We start from the raw sequence: 24,648 nt of genomic DNA, 5'->3' as shown, positions 1-24,648 counted from the left end.
GTCTGTCTCTCCCTCACTTACTTTCTCTCTATATAAATGTATGTATGCAATTATTTATTAATGAACTTATCTCTTTCAAATAAATTTTTGCAAAAGAAAACAGCCTTGGAGATGGATGATGATGGTTGTATACCAAAGTGAATATATTTGATGCCACTGCACTAAACTTTGAAATGGTACATTTCATGTATATTTTACCACATTTAAAAAAAAAAAATTGAAGGGCCTGGCGCAGTAGCAAGAGCACCGGTTCATGTCCTGGCTGCTCCACTTCCCATCCAGTTCCCTGCTTGTGGCCTGGGAAAGCAGTGGAGGATAGTCCAACGTCTTGGAAACTTGCACCCAAGCAGGAGACCTGGAAGAAGCTTCTGGCTCCTGGCTTTGGATTTGCTCAGCTCCAGCCGTTGCAGCCATTTGTGGTATGAACCAACAGATAGAAGATCTTTCTCTGTTTCTCCTTCTCTATAAATCTGCCTTTCCAGTAAAAATAAATAAATCTTTAAAAAAATTTTTTTTTAAATGTTAAAACTCTGAAAGAGCAAGTGATGACACAGGTCTCTACACTCGGTGGCAAGCAGCACCATTTACCCTGTAGTTGACTCCCCAGGCAACTCTGAAAGTCAAGCTCCCCTGCCCATGACAGACCTTGCTAATCAATCATGGATCCCATCCACCCAGCATCAGGGCTCTCTGAATCCTCCACACCCAACACCAGAAGTACTTACCCCATGCCTACTATTTGCTATCATGAGCTCAAATGATGCCCTCCCGGAATTACATCTGACAGAGAACATTGGGACACAGCTGTAGCAGACCTGGTCATTCTTTTATTGGAAGGGGTATGCACTGTTGTACTCTACAAGCCTGTGAGCCCAGAGAGATTTCAAGTTGAATATCCAGTCGGTCTTCTTTGAGTTCATAGTCACCCTGAATAAAGCCACGGGTATGACAGTTACGCCAGCGCCAATAGGCCTGGATGATCCGCACAGCGTTGAGCAACCGGCAATACCGCTGGCGGATGCACCACATACGCACCCAAGACTGCACCCTCACAACCGCCCATTCTTGCCGGGCAAAGAGCTCCAGAGTCATCCGCCGCCTCAGCTCCCTCAGCTGCACCAACTTTTGCCTCCACCAGCTCTGAATGATCCACGCTTGGAGGGCGGCGTGTAGCAGGGTGCGGCGGACCAGGGTGCCCCGCCACCAGGCCTGGATGACCACGGCCGCGGCCAACTGTTTGGAGTTCGGTTTCGGTTCCGATGTGGTGGTGGTCGGTTTCGATTTCGATTTCGATGATTTCGATCGTTTCAGTTCCGATTCGCTGTTGTTCGGTTTCGATTTCTTTGATTTCGGTTCTGATACGCTGGTGTTCGATTTCGATTTCTTTGATTTCTGTTCTGATACGCTGGTGTTCGATTTCGATTTCTTTGATTTCGGTTCTGATACGCTGGTGTTCGATTTCGATGAGTTCGGTTCTGATAGGCTGGTGTTCGATTTTGATTTCTTTGATTTCGATGGTTTCAGTGGTTTCGGTTCCGATGTGGTGGTGGTCGGTTTCGATTTTGATTTTGGACCTTGCAAAAGGAAAGGAGAGAGAGCGCTGAGTACCCTGGGGGGAGTCAGGGTGTACTAGGAAAGGGGCCCAGGTTCTTCTCCAAGATGCTTATCCATGGAAACATCCAGAACACTGGATCCGGGAGGCTGGGTAGCTGCCCTTCCTCCGTCCACTCTCCAACTCACAGGCACCAACACACTACTTGGCCTTCTTTATCCCCATGTCCCCATCTGGAAAATGAGGATGCACCTGATTGGCTAGGCCAGAACAATAACACACTCAGGTAGAGGTTAAAAAAAAAAAAGCTACAAACCTCATCTGAGCCTGGCCACTTGCCTTGTAGAGCCTTCCCACCCTCTGGAAAAGGGGTACCCCCTGCTCTGCTCGCCCCCTCATCTCTATTCAGACCAAAGCCACAGCATCCCTGTTCCTCTGCAAAGCAGAGATGCCTCCAGCAACACACACCCTTAATAAATAGCTTCAACATCAGCTCACAAACACACACATGCATTCCCCACCCCCAACCCTGTATGCTCAGGGCTCACACTCCCCCGCCTCCTTCTTTGCCACAGTCAATGCTTTGTGCCACAGCTTGACCCATGTGTCTGCCTAAGGAGGAAACAGGGTTGAGTTGTAGCAACAAGACAGCAAAGGTGGGTCAATCCTGCCCTTGCTTCCAGCTATGTGCTGGGATCATCAGGGCAGCCCAGTTTCCACCTATATCCTGGCGTAAAGATGGCAGGGAGCCCCTTGCTCACTTAAGTGTCTGTCTTTGGACAATACAGCTCATGGTGGCACACCTGTGAATCACCCCACTGGACCCCAGGGCCACAGCCTGCACACAGCTCCCCCACCCCACCAGGGCTAGAGGGGGACAGTGTGGAAGGAGAGGTATGTTTAGGATTGGCTGGGAGAGAAGGGGCTTCCCTCTACCGACAAGCTCCACTCTACCAAAATGACTTGTGATTGTTTTCAGTATCATTTGAAACCACCTGCTGTCCTTTTACTGTAGTTTGAAACTTAGGCTGGGGGGGCGGGGGGTGGGAAATATCGGGGAGGACCTGGCAGGAAAGCCAAGGTGCTCCATCAAGCAACAGGGAGCCAAGTTGGCCACTGACACAGCTTCTCCAGCCTCTCCTGGGACTTCAACACGGAGCGGGATCCTTCCCCCTCCCACTGGGTATAGCTGCGGGAAAGCCACCTCGCCCTCTTAGGGAGTCTGGGTGGATCTACTTCCCCTAACTGGAGAATGGGTAGTCAGATTCCCAAAGGATTGCGTCCTATGAAATTACCCATGGTCAGGGGCTAGATGGTCCAATCACCCTGAGGTCTGCCCTCCTCCAGCCACGGCTCCAGCCGGAAGAGTAGGGCCGGGGGAGGTGATGACGTCAGAATAGCATCTGTGATGCAGACACCGGAATGGGCTCCAACAACTGAGTCATTCCTAAGGGAAGCCTTCAGCTCCTGTCTCAGCTTTCCTGCCAAGATGGCCAGAACTGGGTGACAAACAAAGCTTTCCAAACACCACCTCACCGTCCCAAGGCATATGGCTATACTCATTAAAACCCATTGGTATGCTTCCAAAGGGCTTTGGTTTATTTATTTAACAATGGTACACCAGAATATGATGAGAACGAATCTGCTGTCTGTGTGCTAATATGGAGGCCTGTGCCAGATTTTAATGAGTGAAACACAGGGACTGCATCATATATATAAAAATGCATGAAGCTTTTTGGTGAGAATAACTGAGTTCAGGGAGCAGACAAGTCCCACATTGTGACTAAGTCCCCTGTCTGGCTGTCTTGCACACAGCCGCTTAGGAAGAACCTGAGAGAACAGGGCAGGCACCTTCCAGCCAGGAATTCCAGGACCATTCTGAGCCCCCATTTTAGGTTCAGGGGCCCTACTATCTCCCTCAAGGTGACAGTCAGATGGACACTGCACCTGCAGAGCCCCTTTCTGCCCACACCAGGTCTCTGAGCTCCACATGGACAGCAAGAAGCCCTGATCTTCCTCAGAGTCACAGCTTCAGAGGCCCCAAGGAAAGCAGCTGGAGTATGGGAGATAGTGGTGTCGAGAGAGGCCTGGATGTGTCTCTAGAAAAGAGGAGGAGCTGTCTGAGCTCCAAGAGAAGTGGGAAGTTCATGGGATGCAGGTGCAGTGAGGGCAGGGTATGTTGGAGACTGGAAGGAATAGTGGGGACAGCACATGGGACAGGGAACGGGCAGGAAGGATTCATTGAACATAAAGGTGCTAGCCAGGATCCTGGGAGAGCAGCACCAAGTTGACACCTCCTGGTGTTGTGGGCAATAGGTTAGAGTGCTCAATCAGTGACACCTGAATTCTATATGGGTCCCAGTTCCCATCTAGCTCCCTACCTGGAAAAGCTGCAGAAGATGGCTTAAGTGCTTGGGCCCCAACGTCCACACAAGAGACCTGGATGGAGTTCCTGGCTCCCAACTTCAGTGGGGCCCAGCCTTGGCCATCGTAGCCATTTAGGGAGTGAACCAATGGATAAAAGATCTGTATCTCTGCGTAACTGCTGTTCAAAGAAATCTAAGTGCCTGGAACTCGAGAGCCAAGGCAAAGACTTCAGATGCAAACGTGGAAGAGCTACATTAATATCCTCAGTGAAAGGAGAAGGCTGTTTCGGGAGGGAAAGAGCAAACTGATATCAAAAAGTGCCCACATGTCTCAGAAAAGACCAATGGCGACCGCAATGAAAGCCGTCAGTTCATGGCAGACATGGTCTCATGGATTATGTGCAGAGCAGCCAGCAGCAAGTTTGAGAGGAAGACATCCCTGGATCAGGGCCCAGGGGCAGATAAAGAAGAAGGTTAGAAGAACCACATGAAAGGGTGGGGCTCTGACGCAAAAGCAGCCGTGGTGGCTGAGTGCGGGAGGCTGCAATGAGCGTGGGGGGCAGGCGCCCCTGATCCTGTGAGCTGGCAGGTGCTCCCACACTTCCACGAGTGGCAGGTTCACCACATCTGGGCAAAGGCCACCACAGGTGGTACTGGATTCATTTTCTTCTCAACTTCATCAACAAATATTCCCAAGGGTTAGCAGTTCAGATGACGGCAACAGCTGAGCTGAACTGGCACACACATCACTCTTCCAGAGCCAAGGAAAACCACTTGGAATCCTTTGGCTTGTTTTTTTTTTTTGACTCCTGAGACGGCTGCTGGCTTTGGCTTCACTTGGAGCCACTCCTCCCCCTGGAAAGTCTGACAGTGTTAAGTTTGTTTTCTCCCGCCATGATTCTCCAGCTGCCGCCACCAAGTGTGACTCAATTAACGTGGAGCTAGCAGCTGTCCCGGGTTGGCAATCAAATGAACAACTTGGAATTGTCTGCTGTTGCAGCCTCTTTCTCATGTTTCAGTTTTTCAGAAATTCTGCTACAATGAGATGCAGTGTGTGCAATATCTATCTTTATAATCACTGTTTTCCTGTAAGGAATAGTGCCCACTGGTAGCGTTGATTACAATGTTGAGTTCTTCTAGCATAACTGTTGTGTCATGGTGGAATGATCATCACGCTTGGCCTCTGTCGTTAAAAATGGCACTGGAGAAATCTGAATCTGTTTTTCTTGTTGTGGCATGATGGATATGCATAGGCATTAAGAGCTGTGGCATAGCACGTTAAGCCACCTCCTGTGTCCTGACTGCCAGCATTCCCAGCCTGTGGATGTGACTCCTGCCTTCTATTGTTGGGGCTGAATGCAACTTAGCATTGTCAAGGTACAACCCGCCAAGCGGTCCATATTGAAAGTGCACAGCTCAACATTTTGCAGACACAGAAATTCATGCCACAAGGTAGAAATCAGTAGCCCCACTTCCCGGTAAGAAAGTGGGGGGTTTACTGATAAGGGGGCAATGAGTTGTCCATGGTAACATGCCAGTAACAGGTAGAACCAGATAACTGTCCTGGGTCAGACTTATCTTCTGAGACCTTGAACAAAACACAAAAGAAGTGACCAGGGTGGCGGCATAGCAAATTAATCCTCTACCTCATCGGCATCACATAGTTCGAGTCCCAGCTGTTCCACTTCTGATCCACCTCCCTGCTCAGTGCCTGGGAAAGCAGCAGAGGATGACCCAAGTGCTTGGGCCCCTGCACCCATGTGGGAGATCTGGAGGAAGTTCCTAGCTCCCAGCTTCAGACTGGCCCAGCTCCGGCCATTGCAGCTATTTGGAAAGTGAACCAGCAGATGGAAGATTTCTATCTCTGGAACTCAGGCTTTCAAGCGAAAAAATAAATAATACCAAATAATAATAATAGAGCTTTTTCATGTAAAAACGAAGACAAGCAGGGAGACAAAAATCCTACAGAGTGACAGAGAGCAAGATTCCAGATGAGACACAAGGGGCAGGACATGGAGGGACAGGACATGGAGGGACAGGACAGGACATGGGACCCGCACTCAAGGCAAGGCCACAGCCGGAGCCAGGGACATATGTGCCATAGTCTGACTTCTGTGAGTGTAGAAACCGGCTTTCCAGCACACAGCCAAGGGAACCAGCTGGACACGGGGCTCTGAGGTTGTGGCTTTGGGGAGACCAGATCTAGGCCCATGCCCCTGGCCTGCTGCAGGGCCCTGTGGGATGGCAGTGTCTAGACAGGAAGAGAGACAGACTGACCGTGACCCCTTCCCCACCACGTGGGCCCCAAATTCCACCCTGGGTGCGGTAGGACTTTCAGAGGAGCCAGCTGTGCCCTGCCAGCTAGGGCTGGAGTGCTGGCAGCCAGCCACGCACCCTCCTCCCCTCCCCAGAGGCCAGTCCAGGAGGAGAACGAGTCCTTGCCTCCTGGGGGCTCCTAGGGAGGGACAGATGCAGTGAGAGGACCTCAGCCACACTAACAGTTTCTGGAGCAGCTCCCAGACTCTGAGAAGCCAGGGCCTGGGTTGAGGGAGGGGAACGATCCCTGAGCAACTGGACCCAGATGGGTGACTTCCTGGCAAATGCGCTGACCCACTACCAGCACTCCAGGATAGCTTGTCTCAGCAGGGAGAGGGTGACAATGACACAGACCAAAGGAACACTCCCTGGGGCTGGCTACATGGCCAATCTGTACCCCCCCCCAATTCTCTTACCCGTGGCAGACATTACTAATCAATCACAGAGCCCTTGCTCAAGGAGCTCAGAAACCTAGACAACTTGGCACTCAGCCTCCCCTTATCTCCTAGAGCCAGCAGAGGCTGGGCATCCTTCCTCTTTGGCCATGACCTCCAGGAACACATCACACAGAGAAGTCTTGGGAGGACGTCACTGCTTTATTGGAAGAGGAATACACTCTGTCACGATGCAAGGCCCTGAGCCCAGCAAGATCTCCAGCTCCAGGTGCAGCTGGTTGGCCGTGACCCGGTACTGGCCCTTGATGATGCCCCTGGAAGCGCAGGTGTGGCACCTCCAGTAGGCCTGGATGATGCGGACGGCGTTAAGCACCTGGCAGTAGCGCCGGCGGATGCGCCACATGCGAGCCCAGGACTGCAGCCTCACAGCCGCCCACTCCTCCCGCGTAAAGTTCTCCAGCGCCATCCGCCGCCTCTTCTCCAGGGCCCTGTTCAGAATCAGCCGCCACCAGCACTGAATGACCCAGGCCTGGAGGGCGGCGTGCAGCAGTGCCTGGCGCACCAGGGTGCCTCGCCACCAGGCCTGGATCTTGACAACAGCCGTCTTCTCGTCAAAGGTCTTCTTCTCTTTTTTTGGTAACTTGCAAAGAAAAAAGAGGACAGGATGTTCAGGGAGCATGGTGGGATATGCTGGCAAAGGGCCCCCCGGCACCCATGTAAATGGCCACAGACAGAGCCTTCTTCCGAAATGCAGGTGCATTGGCCAGAGCCGGCCACACCCTCTGGTAACGAGCCATGAACACATACCCTGGCTCTTGGAATCTCAGGGTCCTCATCTGTGAAGCGGGGGTCCACCTGCCCTCGCCACCCAGGTTCCCTACTTTGCCACTCTCAAGCAAGACCTTCGAGCTTAATGGTGAGAAAGGGTGACGGTGTCCCACATGGGCCATTCCACCTCACCATGACTAGGCCCGTCCCTCAAACCCCTCCCCCGGCAGCAGACAGAGGGGTGCCTCGCCTTTGCCATTCTCTCAACCCCAACCCCAGCTCAGAGCCACAGCCTGCTCCCTTCCTTGGCCACACTACTGTGCTCTAAGTGTCCCCCAGTCCAGAAAGTTCTACCTCTCTTACACCTTCTTCATTTATGCTTTTCGGTTTCCCTTCATAAGCAAACACACACGCACACAGATTTCTACCTCAACCCGGCCTCCCCTTATCTCTCATTCCATTCTCCCCACCAACAAGCGCACACACACACAGGCCTTCACCTCCCCACCCCCGTGTGCTATTGGGGTGGTGGAGGGCAGGGGCTGCGGCGGTCATACTTCTCCGACTTTACTGTCCGCATTATCAACTTTCTTTGTGTCAGCTGAAGGTTTAGCCTGAAATGGGAAAACAGCACAATAATGAGCTCATCCTGTTCTTAGCTCAGGACCATGCCAGGGGCGCAATCCCCAAGCGCTAGGAGAGCAGGCTGGATGAACTCCCCACCTTCTTGCTTGAGGCGGCTGGTGGTGCTGAGGATGCATTGGCTGGCTCCCCAGTCTCCTGAGACTCGGCCTGGTGTCCGGGCTGAGTCTCCTCCTGCAATCATCCGCCGGGGCGAGGGTGGAGGTGAGGCAAGCTGCCCCTCCCTCCCCCTTCAGCAGCCCACCCGTCCCCAGGACCCAGGACTTCCCTGGTGTGCCCAGCTCTTACTCACCATTGGTCACACGTGGACTGGGTGCAGATGGTTTGAAACCCCTCAGGTCTGTGCTCTTCCAGCGATGGCAAGGGAAGAGCAGAGGAGGGGCCCCCCGTGATGTCACAAGGGCATCTGTGACATGCGCCAGGATGGCCGCTGGTAACTGGAGCTTCCCACCAATTAGACCTACTCCCCAACCTTCGCCAGCAGAAATGGCAAACCCCTGACTTCAAAGCCCAGTGCCACTGATGTGAAAGTGCATAGAAACGAGTCAGCCGCCAATAATAATATTAATAATCAGAAAAAGCAATCTCTCACCTGGGGGTTGATCTGATGGTCTATGGTCCCATCTGTCCCATACATTTAAAAATGAAGTTAATCTACAGGACTGATGATGACGGTATATCCAAAAGGATATTTACAAGTAGGGAAAAATGGGAAAATGGTTCCTAGTTATGTCAACAAAACTGTTACTGAAGAGCCAGCATGATGACTCAACTGGCTAATCCTGTCTTCAAGTGTCAGCATCCCATATGGGTACTGATTCGTGTCCTAGCTGCTCCACTTCCCATCCAGCTCCCTGCTTGTGGCCTGGGAAAGCAGTCGAGGATGGCCCAAAGCCTTGGGACCCTGCATCCGCATGGGAGACCCAGAAGAGCTCCTGGGTCCTGGCTTCGGATTGGGGCAGCACCAGCCATTGCGGTCACTTGGGGAGTGAATCATCAGACAGAAGATATTTCTCTCTGTCTCTCCTCGTCTCTCTATATATCTGACTTTGCAATAAAAATAAATAAATCTTTAAAAAAAAAAAAAAAAGGAAAAGAAAAGAAACAGACCAATCTGACTCCAAATAAGGGGTGTAACAAAAGCCACATCTGGCCAGGTGCATGGTGGCCTGCACCCCGGGGTCCCATGACTTCAGCTGAGTCCTCAGCTGTGTAGCAGTGAGCTCATTGCCTGCTCAGCATCCCTGTCTCCCAGACCTTGCAGGCCTAAGGAGTCCTCGGCTGCGTGCTCTCCAGCCTGACCCCAGCATCTTCCCCTCCCCAACCCAGTCTTTCCAGCCACCAAAGCCCACTGATCTCCCCACCACCTCACCCGCTGCACTGCTGCAGCTTCCCACAGGCCGCCCTCTCCCTGCATCACCCAGGCCAGCTGGCTCTCCACGCGCAGCCAGCGGTGCAGCACGCCGAACCCTCCGTGGCTCTCAACCCTCTCAGGTCTTTGCTGTGACACCACGACCCAGCACTGGCTCTCCTCCCTCCCAGCATCCCTCCTGCTCCTGCGGGGGCGGTGACCATCCCCCTACTCAGGTCTCCAGAGCCATCACACCCACCAGGCCGGCCTCTATCCAGACCACTTCCCATCCTCCCAACCCATGTCTGAACCAGCTCCTGGCTAATGCAACTGGGAAAGCAGCAACAGCAGCAGATGGCCCAGGGACATGGGCTCCTGCACCCACATGGGACACTCGGGGTGAGGCTCCTGACTCACCACTGGCCATTGCAGCCATTTGGCAAGTGAAACGGCAGACGGAAGCTCTGTCTTCCTCTTCAATTCTTTCAAGATAAAGACATAAATATTTAAAACAAACAAAAAGAGACAAGGCTCCAAAGAGGAGAATTTAATACAAAGTGGGGCGGGGACTAGGGCATGGCCTGGGAGGCACTTAAATAAAGAGGTTTGGGGGGATCAGGAGCCAGCAGCCGCAGGCCCCGGAACCCTGCGCAGCGGGATGATACACACGGAGTTGCGAGCCTCTTTGATCCGCCACCAGCGGCCAAGCCTGCATGGAACCAGAAGAGTGGCAGCTGATAGCCAGCCCAGCTCCTGCCCCATTCCACCCAGCTGCCCAGCCAGTACCACCTTCTCCATCCCCTCAGCCCTCAAGGGGCACCACGTACCTGTGCTCCTGCCCCACCCCAGCCACCAGAAAATCCCCTGTGCTGGAGAACTTGAGGCTGTTGATGAAACCCACCTAAGGAAAGAGGGATTGCATGGTTGAGACATTATAGGCACCCCTCCCTCACCATGTCCCAGCATCAAGGTCAAGGGTGAGAACTTCCAGGCCTGGGCCTTCTGCCACCTGATTATCTGGCCCAGCCCTTTACCCTCGGGGACTCAGGCTCCACCTCTGGGAGACGGGGGAGGCAGGGTACCAGCCTGGCAGGGGGACTGTGGGAACCAAGGTAATGGTCTATACACAGGTGTGGCCTGACTTCTGCCCATGGGGCCCAGGAGACCTGACATCACCCCTGGCCCAAGTCTTGCAATGTCTGTCCATGGACTCGGATTCTGCCACCCTTCCCCAGGTCTCTCCCAGTGAAGAAAGTTAAGTCTACATGCCATGGCCTGGCACCCTCCCAGGCATAACAGCACCAGACTGCCAGGCCTTTGTCCACACCGTGCCCCGACTGGGGCCCCAGCTCTTAGGACAGTAAGGGGAGCAGAAACAAGGGGAGTGGGGAGAAAGGAGGGTGTTGAAGAGCTAATTCCAGGGGCCAGAGGCCCTTCTCACCAGGGGGATGTCGCAGAGATGGCTGAGCTGCCGGAAGCTCTCCCCGCACTGCCACAACCGCACACAAGAGCTGTGGGAACCTGGGGGACAGGCAGATAGTGAGCAACCCCCAGCCAGGTGCACCCTCTCGCACTCCTCCCCAGTCCCACAGGGCACCCCACCTGTAGCCACGAGGTCGGTATTGAGCAGGGCTGCTACAGAGGACACCCAATAGGGCTGCTCCAGGCCTGGCTCTCCTCGCAGCCCGTGGGCGTCGCGCTGCACGACAAGCGGCCGCTTCTTGGAGAGTCCCCACAGAGCCACAGAGCTGTGGACATGGGGTACAGGCAGTTAGGGCTGGGGTGGGACAGAAGGGTGCATGCCCTAATTGCTTGTCAGTGATGGGAGGGGCAACTAGGACCGTTGAGGTAGCATAGCAGGTAAAGCGACTTTCTGGTACACCAGCTTCCCACATGGGCACTGCTTTGAGAACCGGAAAGCTAATACGCCTGGAAAAGCAGAAGATGGTCCCTGACACCCCTGTGGGAAACCCAGAAGAAACTCCTGGGCTCCTGGCTTCAGCCTGGCCCAGTTGCGGCCATCTGGGACATGACCAGTAGATAGAAGATCTCTCTGTAATTCTACCTTCCAAATAAATGGAAGAAAGGAAGGAAAGCAAAGGGGCTACAGCATTTCCTCCATAGGTTGGGAGTCTACACCCGGGTCAGCACCCCAGAGGGCAGCAGCAGCCGGGAGCCCCATCGGGAGGGTGGCTCTTACCCATCGTCGGCACCAGAGACCATGTGCTCCTCGTTGATGAGATGGATGCAGTCAATGGAGCCCCTGCAGAAATGAGTGGTGAGGCCCCGCACCACCCCAGCCCTGCAACAACCCCGTGGGCACCCGGTGCCTTACTGGTGCCCGTAGAAAACGAGCTGGGACTCTTCGGGGATCTTCCACACGCGCACAGTCCCATCCCGGCCCCCGGCCGTCACACAGGCCTCCCGGCTCAAGGCATCCAAGGCAGCCACGGCGTCCTGGTGGCCGAAGCTGCCAGGCAGAGGAGATTCGGGATCACACAGGGTCATGCAGGGTCACACGGAAGGGAAGGAGACCACATGGGACACACACATCCCTGCCCGGGTACACTCACAGTGTTTCCACGTAGGAATTCTCAGCCACGTTCCACACCTTCACGGAGCGGTCGTGGGAAGTACTGTAGAGCTGGTGGGTGCCTCTGCGGAACGCCAGCCCCTAAGGGTGCGGGGAGAAGGAGCAAGCCAGCTTGGAGCCCAGTGGGAAACAGACAGGGCTCCGGCTAAAGAAGCAAGACCCACAACACTGCATGAACACCCTCCGTAGCCCCACCTGCAGGCAGTACTGTGCCTGTGTGCCATGGGCCAGCTGCAGGTCTGCGACGGGGGAATCCCAAGCCACAGCTCCCCATAACTCCACTGCTCCCCGCCATTCCTAACAACCCCACCAGGCCCACATGCAGGTCTTCTGCTGAGGTCAGCCCTGCTCCTCACCGACACTGCATCCCGATGCCCTGTGAAGGTGTACAGGTGCCGGCAGCTCTGGGCCTCCCAGATGAGGATTAGCTTGCTGCGGTCGCCAGAGGCCTGGAGGGTTGGGGGTGAGGAGTGAGGGGGTGAAAACAACATCCACAGACACCCATTGTGCCCCCAGGGCCAACCCGGCCTTACCAGGTACTTGCCGTCCGAAGAGATGGTCATGCAGAGGATATGGCTGCTGTGGCCAGGTGGCTGCCCCTCGGCGCCCTTCTTGGCACGCGGGATCACGTGCAGCTTCCGGCCAGTCTCCACGCTCCCTGCCACCAGGGAAGGAGGAAAGAAGCTACTGCGATGGGGAATGGATTGCAACGAAAGATGGGGCCCAGGATGGGGACCGGAACTGGACAAGCTCCCTCTTCTGTTTAGTAAGAACATTCGGCCCACCCAAACAGCACCCAGAATGCCCAGAGAAACGAAGTTGGTGCGAGTTCTTCTCATGGCTGCTGTGGCTGGGTGAGGACAGCATTCAGTTGCCAGGAGGAGGACCCAGTAGGACCCAAGACAACATCCCAGGACTCCACAAGCCATGTCCCGACTCTTCCAGCCCAACCCCCAACCTGCACCGCCAATCCTCACTCAGTCACCACCCTGCCTTGGCTCACTGGCCTGTGTGGACAGAAAGCTGGGCAAACTGGCTTCCAGAGGCTTCCCCAGCTAGGGTTCAACTGGTGAGACCACCACTCTCCCCATGCCAGTGCCCCCCACTGACTCCTGGGGCTGTGCCCCCCACCCCACCCTAGGCACTCACTCACACTTAATGATGGTACAGTCTTTGGCAGCAGAAAAGATGGCCAAATCATCAGGAGTGATGACCAAACAGGTGATGGAGAGCTGATGGCCCCGCAAAACTCGGATGTCAGCTGGGGCTGGGGCCTGGACCTGGGTGGGCAGCACTGGGTCACCGTGGATGGGGGCTTGAAAGCACCTGCCCGATGCCAACCCAGCTGTCCCACCTTGACCAAAAGGGAAATGTGAGGCTGCCAGGTCCTTACCTGACCCTCTGTCCAGCATGGCCCAGGGCAAAATCCCACTGCAGCATCCCCCAATCCCAGGGGGACCCTCAGTTTCCTCCAGGTTTACACCCAAGGGGGACGTGCACTCACCTCCTTTGCCACCGACTTCTGCAGCCTGCCCCTCTGCTCAAGCTGCCCAGAGAGAAGCAAGGTGAGGGCCGTGGGACAGGCTCAGCCCCTTATCACTGCCCTCCTCTCCCTCTGCACCTACCACATCCTCCTTCAAGCGCCCTGCAACCTGGTCCTCTTCAAAGGTGCGGACCTCAGCCTTTTCCTCCTCTGTGCAGGACAAACCACACTGGGTAAACAGAGGCTGAGGACCCACTCCCCCCAACCCCCATCAGGGAAATCCACCAGGGAAGACTGGCTGCTCTCCTTCTGCCTTTCCTTACCAGGCCTGCCCAGAGTCACCTGCAGGTCTGGCTTGCTCCAGGAAGCCTGCTACAGCTCCTAGGCAACCCTCTACAGCACAGCTTGCACCGAGAGCCCTGGCAGCCTGCGGGACCCCTGTATCCCCCATCAGATAGCCTGGGGACCCTCCCCTTGCCGGCACAGGGCTAACCTTGCTGCCTGAGCTGCTCAAGGTAGAGTTTAGCCAAGCGCAGCTTCTTCTCCTGGGCGGTCTCCTCCAGCTCTTCCTCCTCCTCTTCCTCTGTTCTCCTTGGAGCTAGGCTGTGTACAGGAAGGCTCCAGGTCTGAGGGGGTTTACTGCTCCTCCAGCCACCATGACCAGGCAGGGCTACCCTGACACTCTCCCTGCTACTTAGCCTTCCCTGCTTTCCCCTCCGCCCACCATTCCCATCCAGTCCCCAGGGCCAGTGCTGCCACAGAGCGGAAGATCAAAGGATGCAGGTGAACAGTCGGAAAGGCCCCCCTCGGTGCCCAGGGGGGAGAAAGAGAAGCTTCCAAGGGAAACCAGGTCACCCTCAAAGGGACAAGAATCCAAATGGCTCCAGATGTCTCACAGCCACAGTGAGAATGAGACAGAGGAGTGCCACACACATGGCACTGGAGGGCATGCTCAGTCCTGCAGTGCCAAGTGCCCTCTGTCCACGCAAGAGGGTATAAAGCCAGGAGAAAGGAGAGGTGAGGTCCAGACATAGAGGGCAACACGCAGGGGGACCCTGAGCTAACAACCCATCCCAGATGAGAGCCAGGGACCCACTGGTGCCTCCTCTCATCCAGAGGACAAGGTTGCAGGGGAATCCTGACCGGCCTGGCCTTGGCCTTGGCCTGCTCAAGCTCACAATTTCCCCTCAGTACAGCTGCCCCTGGGCTGGCCGAGGACCCACACTCAGACACAGGACCTACTATGACTGGCCCTGGGAGCAGAGGTCGGGCCCAGGGACTCAGCAGCACAAAACCCAGGGTAGGCCACTCCCTCTGCCCACGGCTCTGTGCTTATCTCCTCTCTGTCACATGCCCCAGTGGGGTCCCCCAGGACACACTCAGGACCTTACGCACCAGCCCCCCGCAGGGGACACTGAAAATTCTTGGCAAAGCCAAGGCTAGACCACACTGGCCAAACCAGCAGGCCTCCAGTAGCTCCCTTACACAGTCAAGCTTGGAACTTCTACTGATGGACCCAAACCCATCAATCTGCTGTTATTTAGGGGAGGCAGAAGGCTGAGGGGAAGGACACATGCAGGTTTTATTCACTGGGCATTCTGGGACAGACACACCAGGGAACAGCAGTTAGCAGGGGATGAGGGACAGGGGTTTTTAGGGGGGGGATGTAGATGTGATGAAATCCACCTATCCATATTGGTGACAATCACACAGCTGTGTGTTTGTCAAAACTCGCCTAACTAGATCGGAGAAGGGTGAATATCACTGAGTGTGAATTATACCCAATGATGCCTTTTTAAAACAAAAATCTTTTTAAAGGAAGAAAGAAAAGTAAACAAGTCAGTGAAGTCAGGGAGGCCAGCTGGTGCTGGTGGAGGGACCCACGACATCTCGCCACGCCATCCCTTCTTTGTGAAGCGCACACACGCTGAGCAGATGCTTCTGCATTACCAGGTTCATGGCACAACTGCCAAGAATGCTGGAAGGCACTAAGCACGGAGCCAGCAGCACACACAAGTGCACAGGAACACAGGCAGGTTAGCCTTAAGCAAAGCGTAGGAGCAGGGGCAATGTTGTAGCACAGCACTCATCTCTCCTGGCTCCATAACCCTGCCTGTCACACAAATAATCCATCTTAAAAACACAGTAGGCTCTCCTGTGAGCAGATGGAAGCCACACAGGCTATCTCAGGAGCAACATGTCTAACGCTCACTCCTGGGGAAGGCCCTTGGGGTCCCTGGGATGAGCCTCCAACATGCCAGATCCTGTGAAACCTCCCCAACCACACCTGCAGAGGGGGAGGCGTCCAATGCCCTCCTCCACCTGTTCAGCCACAGAGTTTTCTGGGAGCCCCTCAAGGCCTTCTCTACTGTCCCACCACAGACTCCTTAAAAGTCCTGTTCATCTGTTCCCACAATGCAAGGCTAGCAGGGACACATCTTGCCACCACACACTCCCTCTGCACCTGCCTGCTCACCTCCTGGCTCCCAACAGCAATGGCAGTGCCTGGGCGTGCCCAAAAACAGACCAGCATCCTTCCATCTCCCCTTCCCCAGCCCCAGAGCCATGTACCAAGGATGTCTCTCCCCCTGGGCCCTTGGGGGTCAGATACCCTCAAGGAAAGTGAAGTTTCTGAAGGTTAGACTCTGGAGGAGAGCCGTGTCAGGCAGGAGGCGCGGCTCCATTCCGACCCCCTGAGTGCCCCCAACTCACCTCTCGCTCTCTGAGTCGCTGGAGATCTCCTCGTTCATCTTGCCTCCACCCTTGGACTTGCTCCTGTCCCCTGCAGAGTCCGCCTGGGGATCACAGGATTCCTTTCTTCGTTTAGGGGTCCCGATCGCTCCGGCACTGACCCAAGCGCTCCCCCTACTCGTCCCTACGTCCCTCTAGAGGCCCAGGGCCCTGGTCAAGCGCCAGGGTTTCCAGGATTGGAGCAGCGAAAGGAAGGACCAAGCTGTTTGCAGCCGGGGTCCTGGGGTGGAAGGGCTGAGGGCCCGGGGTTCGCGCCCCTCGGCTGGTAGCCAGACCGATCGCAGCTCACCTTTCGGCGTCGCTTGCCGGGCCCTGCCCCGGCCCCGATCCCCGAGGCCGACTTTCCCCGCTTGCGAGCTCCAGTGGTGGCCGACATGCTGCCCGCCGTGTGTCTGGCAGCCGCCGCGGCAGAACTCACGTGGCAGCTAAGCCCCAGCCGCTCGGCAAGACTGGGCACTTTGATTGGCTTCCACCAGTCGGAGGGCCACGCCCCCCAGGAGCTCCATTGGCTCCTTCGGTCATTTGGTCACGCCCCCAGAAGCTCATAGGATAAACCTCTGTAGCCACGCCCCATAGAGCGCCTATGGCTTCCCGCTCCTCCTGGAGTAGGAAGCACGCTGGTTCCTGGTACTTCCGCCCCGAGGGGTCGAAGCAGAAAACGCAGGCTCGCTGTGTTGGCGCTCTCTGTCCACTTGGGGGAGCCAGAGACACATGTTCCACATTCTGGAGCGCGACTTCCCCTCCCTGTTTGTGTTAAACTTGTCTAAGTGTCAACACAAGTTGGGAGCGCGGTGGAGCCCATCCAGGCAGCCCTGGAGGAGAGGACAGTGCCCAACGTCACTGGATATCTGGTGCACACTCGGGGCACAATCCAGGTCAAATGCCCGATGCTCAGGGTGCACCAGAGTCCTGGACTTTGTGTGTCCAGATGAGTACTCACCCACCGGTGTGGAAGTGCCCAGTTCTGATTCACCCCACTAGTAAAATCATCCCTCTTCCCGAATCTTCTCCTCCCCCAGTCAGTGTTAGAAAGCCCTGACTGCATGGTCCTGAAACTCACTGCACGTCACAACAGGAACTGCAGTCCTGGGACTGCTCGGGCGGAGCCTGCAGCCACTCGGTGTGGTCTCCTAGATGAGTGCCCTGTGGCCCTGCCCACAGGCCTCGGCAGGGCAGGGCAGGGCAAAGGAATGAGACTGGCTTCTACTTAGTGACAGTGCACGGCCACTGATCAGGAACTCGAGTTGGCCCCCGCAATTCTTGCCTCCTTAGGTAAGTGGCTTCTGGACCATTGGTCCCAGGCTCTGGGGGGACAGATAAGGCCTGGGCAGTGCTGCCCACCAGCAGACACTGTCCTCCAGCCTCCTCATGACTCAGCCCAGCTGCTATGCCAAGTCTCAGCTGGTGGCAGGGGGAGGGATAGGGAAACTCCAGATTTTCACTTCCCCAATCACCCTGAGCCTGATCCAAATGGGCAAACTGGACAGGGTCCTGACTTTGCACGTATGGCCTGGAAAGTGGCCTCCACGGGGTAAGGAGACTTGGGTGGGATCGAGGATAGGGTAGAAAGCGGGGTGGAGGGAGAGCCCAGGGCAGAACCCATGAGTGCTGGGAGGCCTACAGGTGCCTTGCTGTGCCCCAGGACCGTCATGGCTCCCAAGCGCCAACCCCCGCCACAGACCGCAGGTCCCCTGAAGAAGCAGGGGCGCCTGGATGCAGGTGAAGAGGACAGATTTCACTCCACAGTCCAGGCCCTCCGGGCTGCACCCACTGAGCAGCGTGTGATCCACGTGGATTCTGAGTGCCCGCTCTATAAAAAGCCCGGGACCCAGGTGAGCCACAGGCCTGTAGGTGCCACCCTCATTCCCTCGTAAGCTGCAGAGCTAAGTCACTTCCTCCCAAGGTCAGGGCTGTATCCCATGGGATCCAGCAGACTCCCCACACAGACCTCCCCCCATCCCCATGGCACTTGGGCAAAAACTCCAACTCCTCAGACTCCCCTCAGCTTGTCTGGGTCCCCTCCAGCCAGGTACGGGCAGAGCCCTGCCACCCCACAGGCCCCTCCACCTGCCAGGATTCAGCCTGGCCCACAGCCCCCTTCCCCTAACACAGGTGCATGAGGACTACAGCTGTACCCTGAACCAGACCAACATTGGGAGCAACAACAACAAGTTCTACATCATCCAGCTGCTGGAGAGCCCTGGTGGCTTTGCCTGCTGGAACCGCTGGGGTCGCGTGGTGAGGGCCCCCCGCTTCCCCGCCTCTTCCTGCCCAGGACCCTGAAAGCACCCCCACCCCACTCCACCCATAGCAGCAGACTGTCTCTCCCAGTCCACTTCCCTCCCCTTCCAGCCATCCTGGGGTACCCAGCACTAGCACAGAGGCTGGCAAAGCCTTCCAGCTGGCACACCTGCTGAAGGCTGCCTTTGGGCAGGGTGAGACGGGCCAGTCCAAGCTCAGGGAATTCACCAGCCTGGAAGATGCCAGGAAGGACTTTGAGAAGAAATTTCAGGAGAAGACCAAGAACAAATGGGCAGAGCGGGATCACTTTGTGGCCCACTCTGGCAAGTACACGCTGATTGATGTGCAAAGGGACGAAGAGGCCCAAGAGGTCATGGTGAAGGTGAGGGCTGGGGAGGGGCTGATTGGGCTGAACCGCTGCCTGGTGGCCAGGATGTTGAGCTGTGCACTGCTGCAAGGGGACCCTGCCCACCAGTACCCATCTTCCCAGGTGGAAGGAGGCCCAGCAAGCGCTGTGGCTATGCAGGTGCTGCCCTGCTCTCTGGCCCCTGCCACACAACAGCTGATCACCAACATCTTCAGCAAGGAGATGTTCGAGGGTTCGATGGCCCTCATGAACCTGGGTGAGGAGCTGGTGGGGTGGAGGCGGGGCAGAGGGGACTGGGTGTAGTGGGGAGCAGAGGGCAGAATTAGGGTTAGGGTTAGGGGTCAAGGGGTCCAGGGGTCTAGGGGTCCAGGCTCAGCAACCCCATGCCCTGGTACCTTAGATGTAAAGAAGATGCCCCTAGGCAAGCTGAGCAAGCAGCAGATCGCCACTGGCTTCGAGGCCTTGGAGGCCCTGGAGGAGGCCCTGAAGGCCCCAGAGGGCAGTAGTCACAGCCTGGAGGAGCTGTCCTCCCACTTCTACACCGTCATCCCGCACAACTGTGGCCGCAGACGTCCTCCTCTCATCAACACACCAGAGCTGCTGCGGGCCAAGAAGGACATGCTGCTGGTGAGAGGTGGCAGAGGGGTTATGGGTGGTCAGGGGGAAGGGCCTACATAGACCTGGTGAGAACAGGCAGGTGTACACATTGGCGAGAGGCAGAGGGGCTGTGGTAGGCGGGGGGGAGAAGGCCAGAGGTCAAGAAAGTAGGGCCAGCTGCCAGTGGCATGCATTATCCCAGGTGCTGGCGGACATCGAGCTGGCCCAGGCCCTGCAGGCAGCCCCAGAGGAGGAGGTGAAGGTAGAGGAGGTGCCACACCCATTGGACCGCAACTACCAGCTTCTGAGGTGCCAGCTTCAGCTGCTGGACCCTGAAGCGTTGGAGCACAAGGTGTGTGTTGGGCTCACCAAGGAGCCACCCTGCCATGGGCACCATCCCATGAGGTGCCCTGAAGGGTCCTGAGCCTGGCAGGGGAGTGGCAGAGAAAGCTGATGCATGAGCCACCACCCTCCTCCCTACCTTTCACAACCCCCCAGCCCAGCCTCCATCTCCCACCATCGTTCTAGGTGATCTGTACCTACTTAGAGCAGACAAGCAACCCCTACAGGTGTCCTACCCTGCAGCACATCTGGAAAGTAAAACGAGAAGGGGAGGTGAGCAGGAGACACCCCCCCACACCATGCACCCTACTGGCCATCACTCTGTCCTTGACTACTTCGCAAGCTGGTTGAATGACTCTGGGCACTTCCCACCAGGCCCTAAGTGTGCATATAAGTGTGTGACACCTTGGGGGGGCGGGTTGCCGAGGCACTTTTCTATGATGCAACTCCCACACCTGCCCTGCCCAGGGGGACAGGTTCAAAGCCCACTCCGGACTGGAGAACCGGAAGCTGCTGTGGCATGGCACCAACGTGGCTGTGGTGGCTGCCATCCTCACCAGCGGGCTCCGCATCATGCCACACTCCGGTGGCCGCATGGGCAAAGGCATCTACTTCGCCTCAGAGAACAGCAAGTCAGCCAGCTACGGTGAGTGACCCTGGGTGGGCATGGGGCCACATAGGGAGATCACGCCTCATCCTTGCCCATTGGAAACTACCGTGGGTCTGGGGAAGGAACGCTTCAATGCTCAGTAGGCATCCTAGGGCTTGTTGGGGTGGGAGAAGGATGCACAGAAAATGCCTGCTAGTCAGGGAGGGCTTCCAGGAGGGAGTGACACATGTACCTGGGGGGGGGGCGTTGCTGAAAGAAGAGTCTTCAAGGCAATGGGATGAGCACAGTGCCCAGGAGAGTACAGCAGGCTAGAATGGGGCCAAGGGTGGGGGCCTTGGACTAACCAGAGGTCTTCATCAGAGTGCAGTGGAAGGCATGGTTGGACTGTAAAACAGCAGGGCCTTGGTGGCTGCAGGTGTGGAAAGGATGGGAGAGGCCAGAGGCTATGTGGAGGTCAAGCCAGATGTGGCGAGCTCAGCACACGGAGCAAGGGATGGGGCAGGGGCAGCAGTGAGGTGGGGATGAAAACAGGCAGACAGAAGCACACTATGGCTGGAGCAGCCAGGGCAGAGGCAATGATGGCAATGCAGGGCAGCCCAGAGCCAGGCAGCAGGCCCCAGGCAGCCACCACTGAGCCTCCGCACGCCCTGCAGTTACCGGCATTAATGGCATTGGCTACATGTTCCTGAGCGAGGTGGCACTGGGCCGAGAGCACCACGTCATGGCTGACAAGCCCAACCTGCAGCAGGCACCCCCTGGCTTTGACAGTGTCATCGCCCGAGGTCACACCGAGCCAGGTGAGCCCCAGGGGCCTGAGCAGGCCCAGCACAGCTTGGCTTAGGGGATGGGCAGATCCTTAAACAAACACCCACTTCTCACCCAGAAGACTTTGGGGAGAGGTGTTCCTGAAGGCTCAATAGTAGTATTGCAGAGAAAAACTGAGTTGGGACAGGGAGTGGTATATTCCAGGCTGAGGGTCCACCCTACACCATGGTGTGGAGGTGGGGAGGGGGCAGCACCTGCTGGCAAAGCCAGGGACAAGGACCCTTACTCTGCCCTGCAGACCCAGCCCAGGACATCAAGCTGGAGTTGGATGGCCAGCAAGTGGCGGTGCCGCAGGGCCGGCCCGTGCCCTGCCCACAGTTCAGCAGCTCTCGCTTCTCCCAGAGTGAGTACCTCATCTACAAGGAGAGCCAGTGCTGCCTGCGCTACCTGCTGCAGCTTCGCCTCTGAGCCGTGCCGCCCATGCCTGCCCTGGCTCCCCAAAACCTGCAGCCTCCTCCCTGCCTGACCCCTGACCTCACCTCCCCACCCCTGGCACTCCTGTGGCTCCCCCAGAATGCAACACAGTCCCCATCCCACAACACGGCCTGTCTGGTGGCTTGCAGCTATCTCAGTGTGTGGTGAGCACCTGAGATGGTCACGGATGGCCAGGTGGCCTTGCGCGGCCAGCCCTGGGGGCGACCTGACTGTGGCCAACAGTCACCAGGCCCTGACATCATACTCTCAGCCTCGATCCTCCCACCACGTCCCCAGTCCCTGGAATGCCCACCTTGCTCCCCACTCCAATGAGTTCCATATACAGGTGGGGTCACGTGCTTCTTGTGGCCTGGCTCATCTGGCACCACGTCCTGAAGGCTCACCACCCAGGGCTGCCTGCTCTGTCAAGGCTGCTGCATAGCATGCCTGTGTACTAGACTAGCCATTCAGCCATCCGCAGGCACACAGGAGGGTTCCCTGTTCCCATGCTCTGGGGGTCTTCTCGGCCTGTGGATTTAATTGCTTGGGACAAGAGCAGGGCAACCGGAAGAGCAGAGAAGCTCCCCTTTTTGCCAGCCCCACCTGAGACCCCAACAGTAGCCTCCCTTCTCTTCAGTCCCTCCTAACCCCAGCGTCACTGTGGCCCCAGAGCCCTGCATACAGGGTGAGAGAGGCATGGCGGTGGGGTGAGCTCTGGACGCATAGTTGTCTCATGAGTGGGGCACAGGCTGTGGGTGGGCAGGACTCCACATCCACCTGTGCTGTCTGGAAGTGGGACCACTGGGACAGGCTCAATTGCAGGTGTGCCTAAGTGGGGTCATTGAACATGGTGCTCTCCTGCCCCCAGACTCTGCTCATCTGTGTGCTACTGTGCCAACTCCTGGCCTCTTTTCTCTTTAAAGAGACCAAGCATGTGGCAGCTCCAGTCCTGCTGTAGGGACTGAATGCTCACGTGGGTCGGTGGAGCTCACACACACCCCTGGGCCACCTTGGCTTGTCAATCATCTGTGTCTTAGAATTGAATCTTCAAGGGGACCCTCATCATCAACCCAGAGCCATTTGTCCTGTGAGGACCCATGTGGTGTTACTATTATTATTGGAAAGGTAGAGAGAGAGTTCACTCACCTGCTGGCTCAATCCCCCAGATGCCTGAACTGACCAGGACTGGGCTGGGGCTTGGGCCAAAGCGCAGGGCCAGAAACTCACTCCAGGTCTCCTTCATGGGTGGCAGAGATCTAGTCCTTGCTGCCCGCCGGGGTCTGCCTGAGCAGCAGGCTGTGTTGAGAACTAGAGTGGGGCATTAAACCCAGGCTATGATGGGGCACATGGGCGTCCTTACTAACCAAATGCCTGCCCCTCGCCAGGGAACTGTCCTTTGTCAGCACCCCTGCGTACCTTCAGTTGTGGTGCACACCCGGGGATGGGGAGGTCCAGGACAGGTTCACACACTCAGCTCTTGGCTGTGACATTGTTGATGCTGGCACAGAGCAAGGCCCGCGGTTTTCCAGAAGGTGTCTCTGGAGCTGGGTTTTGTCTAATGTTTCATCGGGGTTGACACAGTTATGACATGGACAGGTGCACAGCATGAATGAATGAGTCCACCTCTGTGTACTGCATCAGAAGGAACGTGCCCCGTTCTTGTCAATGTCCATGTACTTTGTGCCTTAATTAAAGTGGATGACAGTATTTCTCCACAGTAAATTTAGCGCCTGTCCCTTTTGTGGGGGAATACAGTGAGGGGCCAGTGTCCCGTGGCTCATCCACTTTCACCCACAAACCTTATCATCCTTCATTGTATTAACCACAGTATTTTCTGAGATTGTTGCAAAACAGTTGTCCAATCTCACCTGGTTTTATATTTACTAATTAATATTCTCTTCTATTCATCAATATTGTAGACCTATCAATTCTTATTTCCTGGCATGGGTTACGCTTCAGCCAGCCACTACCTACTTTGACAGATTTGGCCAGCAAAAGGGCCCATTCTGTGTTCCTGTCATTTCTCGGCACCTCCTCTCTTCTGGCATCACACAATGTTCCCAGAGAATCTTGTACAAACCTACAATCCATCATCTTCCCAAGGAGTCCTGGTTCCCTGGAACAGGACAAGGTGTTTCAAATTGGGCAGTATGGCATCAATTTGAAGATTCATTTACTTTTTTATTTGAAAGGAAGAGCGTTCATATAAAGAGGGAGACACACACACACACACAACAAACACAGATCTTTTATCTGCTAGATCGCTACCCAGATGACCACAAAATGGCTAGGACTGGGCCAGGCTGAAGCCAGAGACCTGGAACTCCACCCTGGACTCTCACATGGGTGGCAGAGACCCAAGCACATGGGCCTTCTCTTACTGATTTCCCAAGTATATTAGCAGGATGCTGGATCAAAAGTGGAGCAGAATTCCTTTGTCAGGGTGCAGTCCCCGCAGGTGAGCGCAAGAACCAAGGCAAGGAGCAGCCCAGACCAGAGCAGGTTACAGTACCTACTGGCATATGTGTGGCTCAGGTCTGGGAGCTGGCCAGGCTGTGCCAGTTCATAACACCTGCTGGCAGATCTGAGAACCAGGATGGGGTACTGGACAGGCTGGATCTGGCCACATCACCAGCCAGTTCACATTAGGGCCAGGACTAGGGGCTGACTATGCTGGGTTGGGCAGCACCTGCCAGTGCAAGCTGGAACCAGGGCAGACTGCGCCAGACCAGGCTACAGCACCTGCCAGCAAATACCAAGGTAAGATGGGTCATGCCAGACCAGGGCACAGCACCTACCAGTATATGCGATATTGGGGGAGATGTGCAAGCCCGGTAGGGGAGTAGTGGAGACTCCTCTGCTGGGCCACTGCTCCTGCTAGTGAGCATGAGAGCTGGAAGTAGGGGCAGACCAGGCCTGGCAGAGCTACAACACCTGTTGGCCTACATGTGAACTGGGTTATGGGGAGAGCCAGACTGTGCTAACCAACTGTATCCATTGGTGCAGGCATGAGCCAGAGTAAGGGCAGGTAGGTT

The 24,648-nt window shown here is 56.1% G+C and overlaps 4 protein-coding genes across 5 annotated transcripts; 1 reads left to right on the top strand and 3 right to left on the bottom strand.

Moving 5' to 3' along the window:
* Positions 1 to 807: 807 nt before the first annotated feature.
* IQCF5 (IQ motif containing F5) lies at positions 808 to 2,851 on the bottom strand. Its single transcript, XM_004581772.3, has 2 exons — positions 2,848 to 2,851; positions 808 to 1,574 (listed from the first exon to the last, which is right to left on the bottom strand). The coding sequence occupies exons 1-2, from the start codon at positions 2,849 to 2,851 to the stop codon at positions 820 to 822; spliced, it is 759 nt and encodes a 252-aa protein (XP_004581829.2). The 3' UTR covers positions 808 to 819.
* A 3,960-nt stretch (positions 2,852 to 6,811) lies between these two features.
* IQCF1 (IQ motif containing F1) lies at positions 6,812 to 8,469 on the bottom strand. The gene is made up of 4 exons (XM_004581773.3): positions 8,332 to 8,469; positions 8,121 to 8,213; positions 7,955 to 8,011; positions 6,812 to 7,269 (listed from the first exon to the last, which is right to left on the bottom strand). Exons 1-4 carry the CDS (start codon positions 8,332 to 8,334, stop codon positions 6,823 to 6,825), a joined length of 600 nt encoding a protein of 199 aa, XP_004581830.3. The 5' UTR covers positions 8,335 to 8,469; the 3' UTR covers positions 6,812 to 6,822.
* A 1,453-nt stretch (positions 8,470 to 9,922) lies between these two features.
* Positions 9,923 to 16,669, bottom strand: RRP9 (ribosomal RNA processing 9, U3 small nucleolar RNA binding protein). The gene is made up of 15 exons (XM_004581513.2): positions 16,507 to 16,669; positions 16,179 to 16,261; positions 13,960 to 14,069; positions 13,609 to 13,676; positions 13,488 to 13,529; positions 13,137 to 13,263; positions 12,517 to 12,641; positions 12,340 to 12,432; positions 11,964 to 12,064; positions 11,726 to 11,860; positions 11,591 to 11,653; positions 10,993 to 11,138; positions 10,832 to 10,911; positions 10,218 to 10,291; positions 9,923 to 10,099 (listed from the first exon to the last, which is right to left on the bottom strand). The coding sequence occupies exons 1-15, from the start codon at positions 16,591 to 16,593 to the stop codon at positions 10,006 to 10,008; spliced, it is 1,428 nt and encodes a 475-aa protein (XP_004581570.2). The 5' UTR covers positions 16,594 to 16,669; the 3' UTR covers positions 9,923 to 10,005.
* A 654-nt stretch (positions 16,670 to 17,323) lies between these two features.
* PARP3 (poly(ADP-ribose) polymerase family member 3) lies at positions 17,324 to 22,812 on the top strand. 2 transcript variants are annotated; one of them, XM_004581774.2, is made up of 11 exons: positions 17,324 to 17,489; positions 17,860 to 18,049; positions 18,330 to 18,455; positions 18,652 to 18,840; positions 18,949 to 19,081; positions 19,226 to 19,452; positions 19,625 to 19,774; positions 19,951 to 20,037; positions 20,233 to 20,410; positions 21,028 to 21,171; positions 21,438 to 22,812. In XM_004581774.2, the coding sequence occupies exons 2-11, from the start codon at positions 17,867 to 17,869 to the stop codon at positions 21,605 to 21,607; spliced, it is 1,587 nt and encodes a 528-aa protein (XP_004581831.2). In that variant the 5' UTR covers positions 17,324 to 17,489; positions 17,860 to 17,866; the 3' UTR covers positions 21,608 to 22,812. The 2 variants fall into 2 exon arrangements, with proteins under 2 accessions (XP_004581831.2, XP_058535069.1); XM_058679086.1 differs by lacking the exon at positions 17,324 to 17,489 and adding an exon at positions 17,510 to 17,748.
* The last annotated feature ends 1,836 nt before the right edge of the window (positions 22,813 to 24,648 follow it).

This window comes from Ochotona princeps, chromosome 21 (assembly GCF_030435755.1).
Source record: "Ochotona princeps isolate mOchPri1 chromosome 21, mOchPri1.hap1, whole genome shotgun sequence".
NCBI lineage: Eukaryota > Metazoa > Chordata > Mammalia > Lagomorpha > Ochotonidae > Ochotona > Ochotona princeps.
The sequence above is the reverse complement of the archived record's forward strand: the minus strand, read 5'-3'. Positions and strand labels throughout refer to the sequence as shown.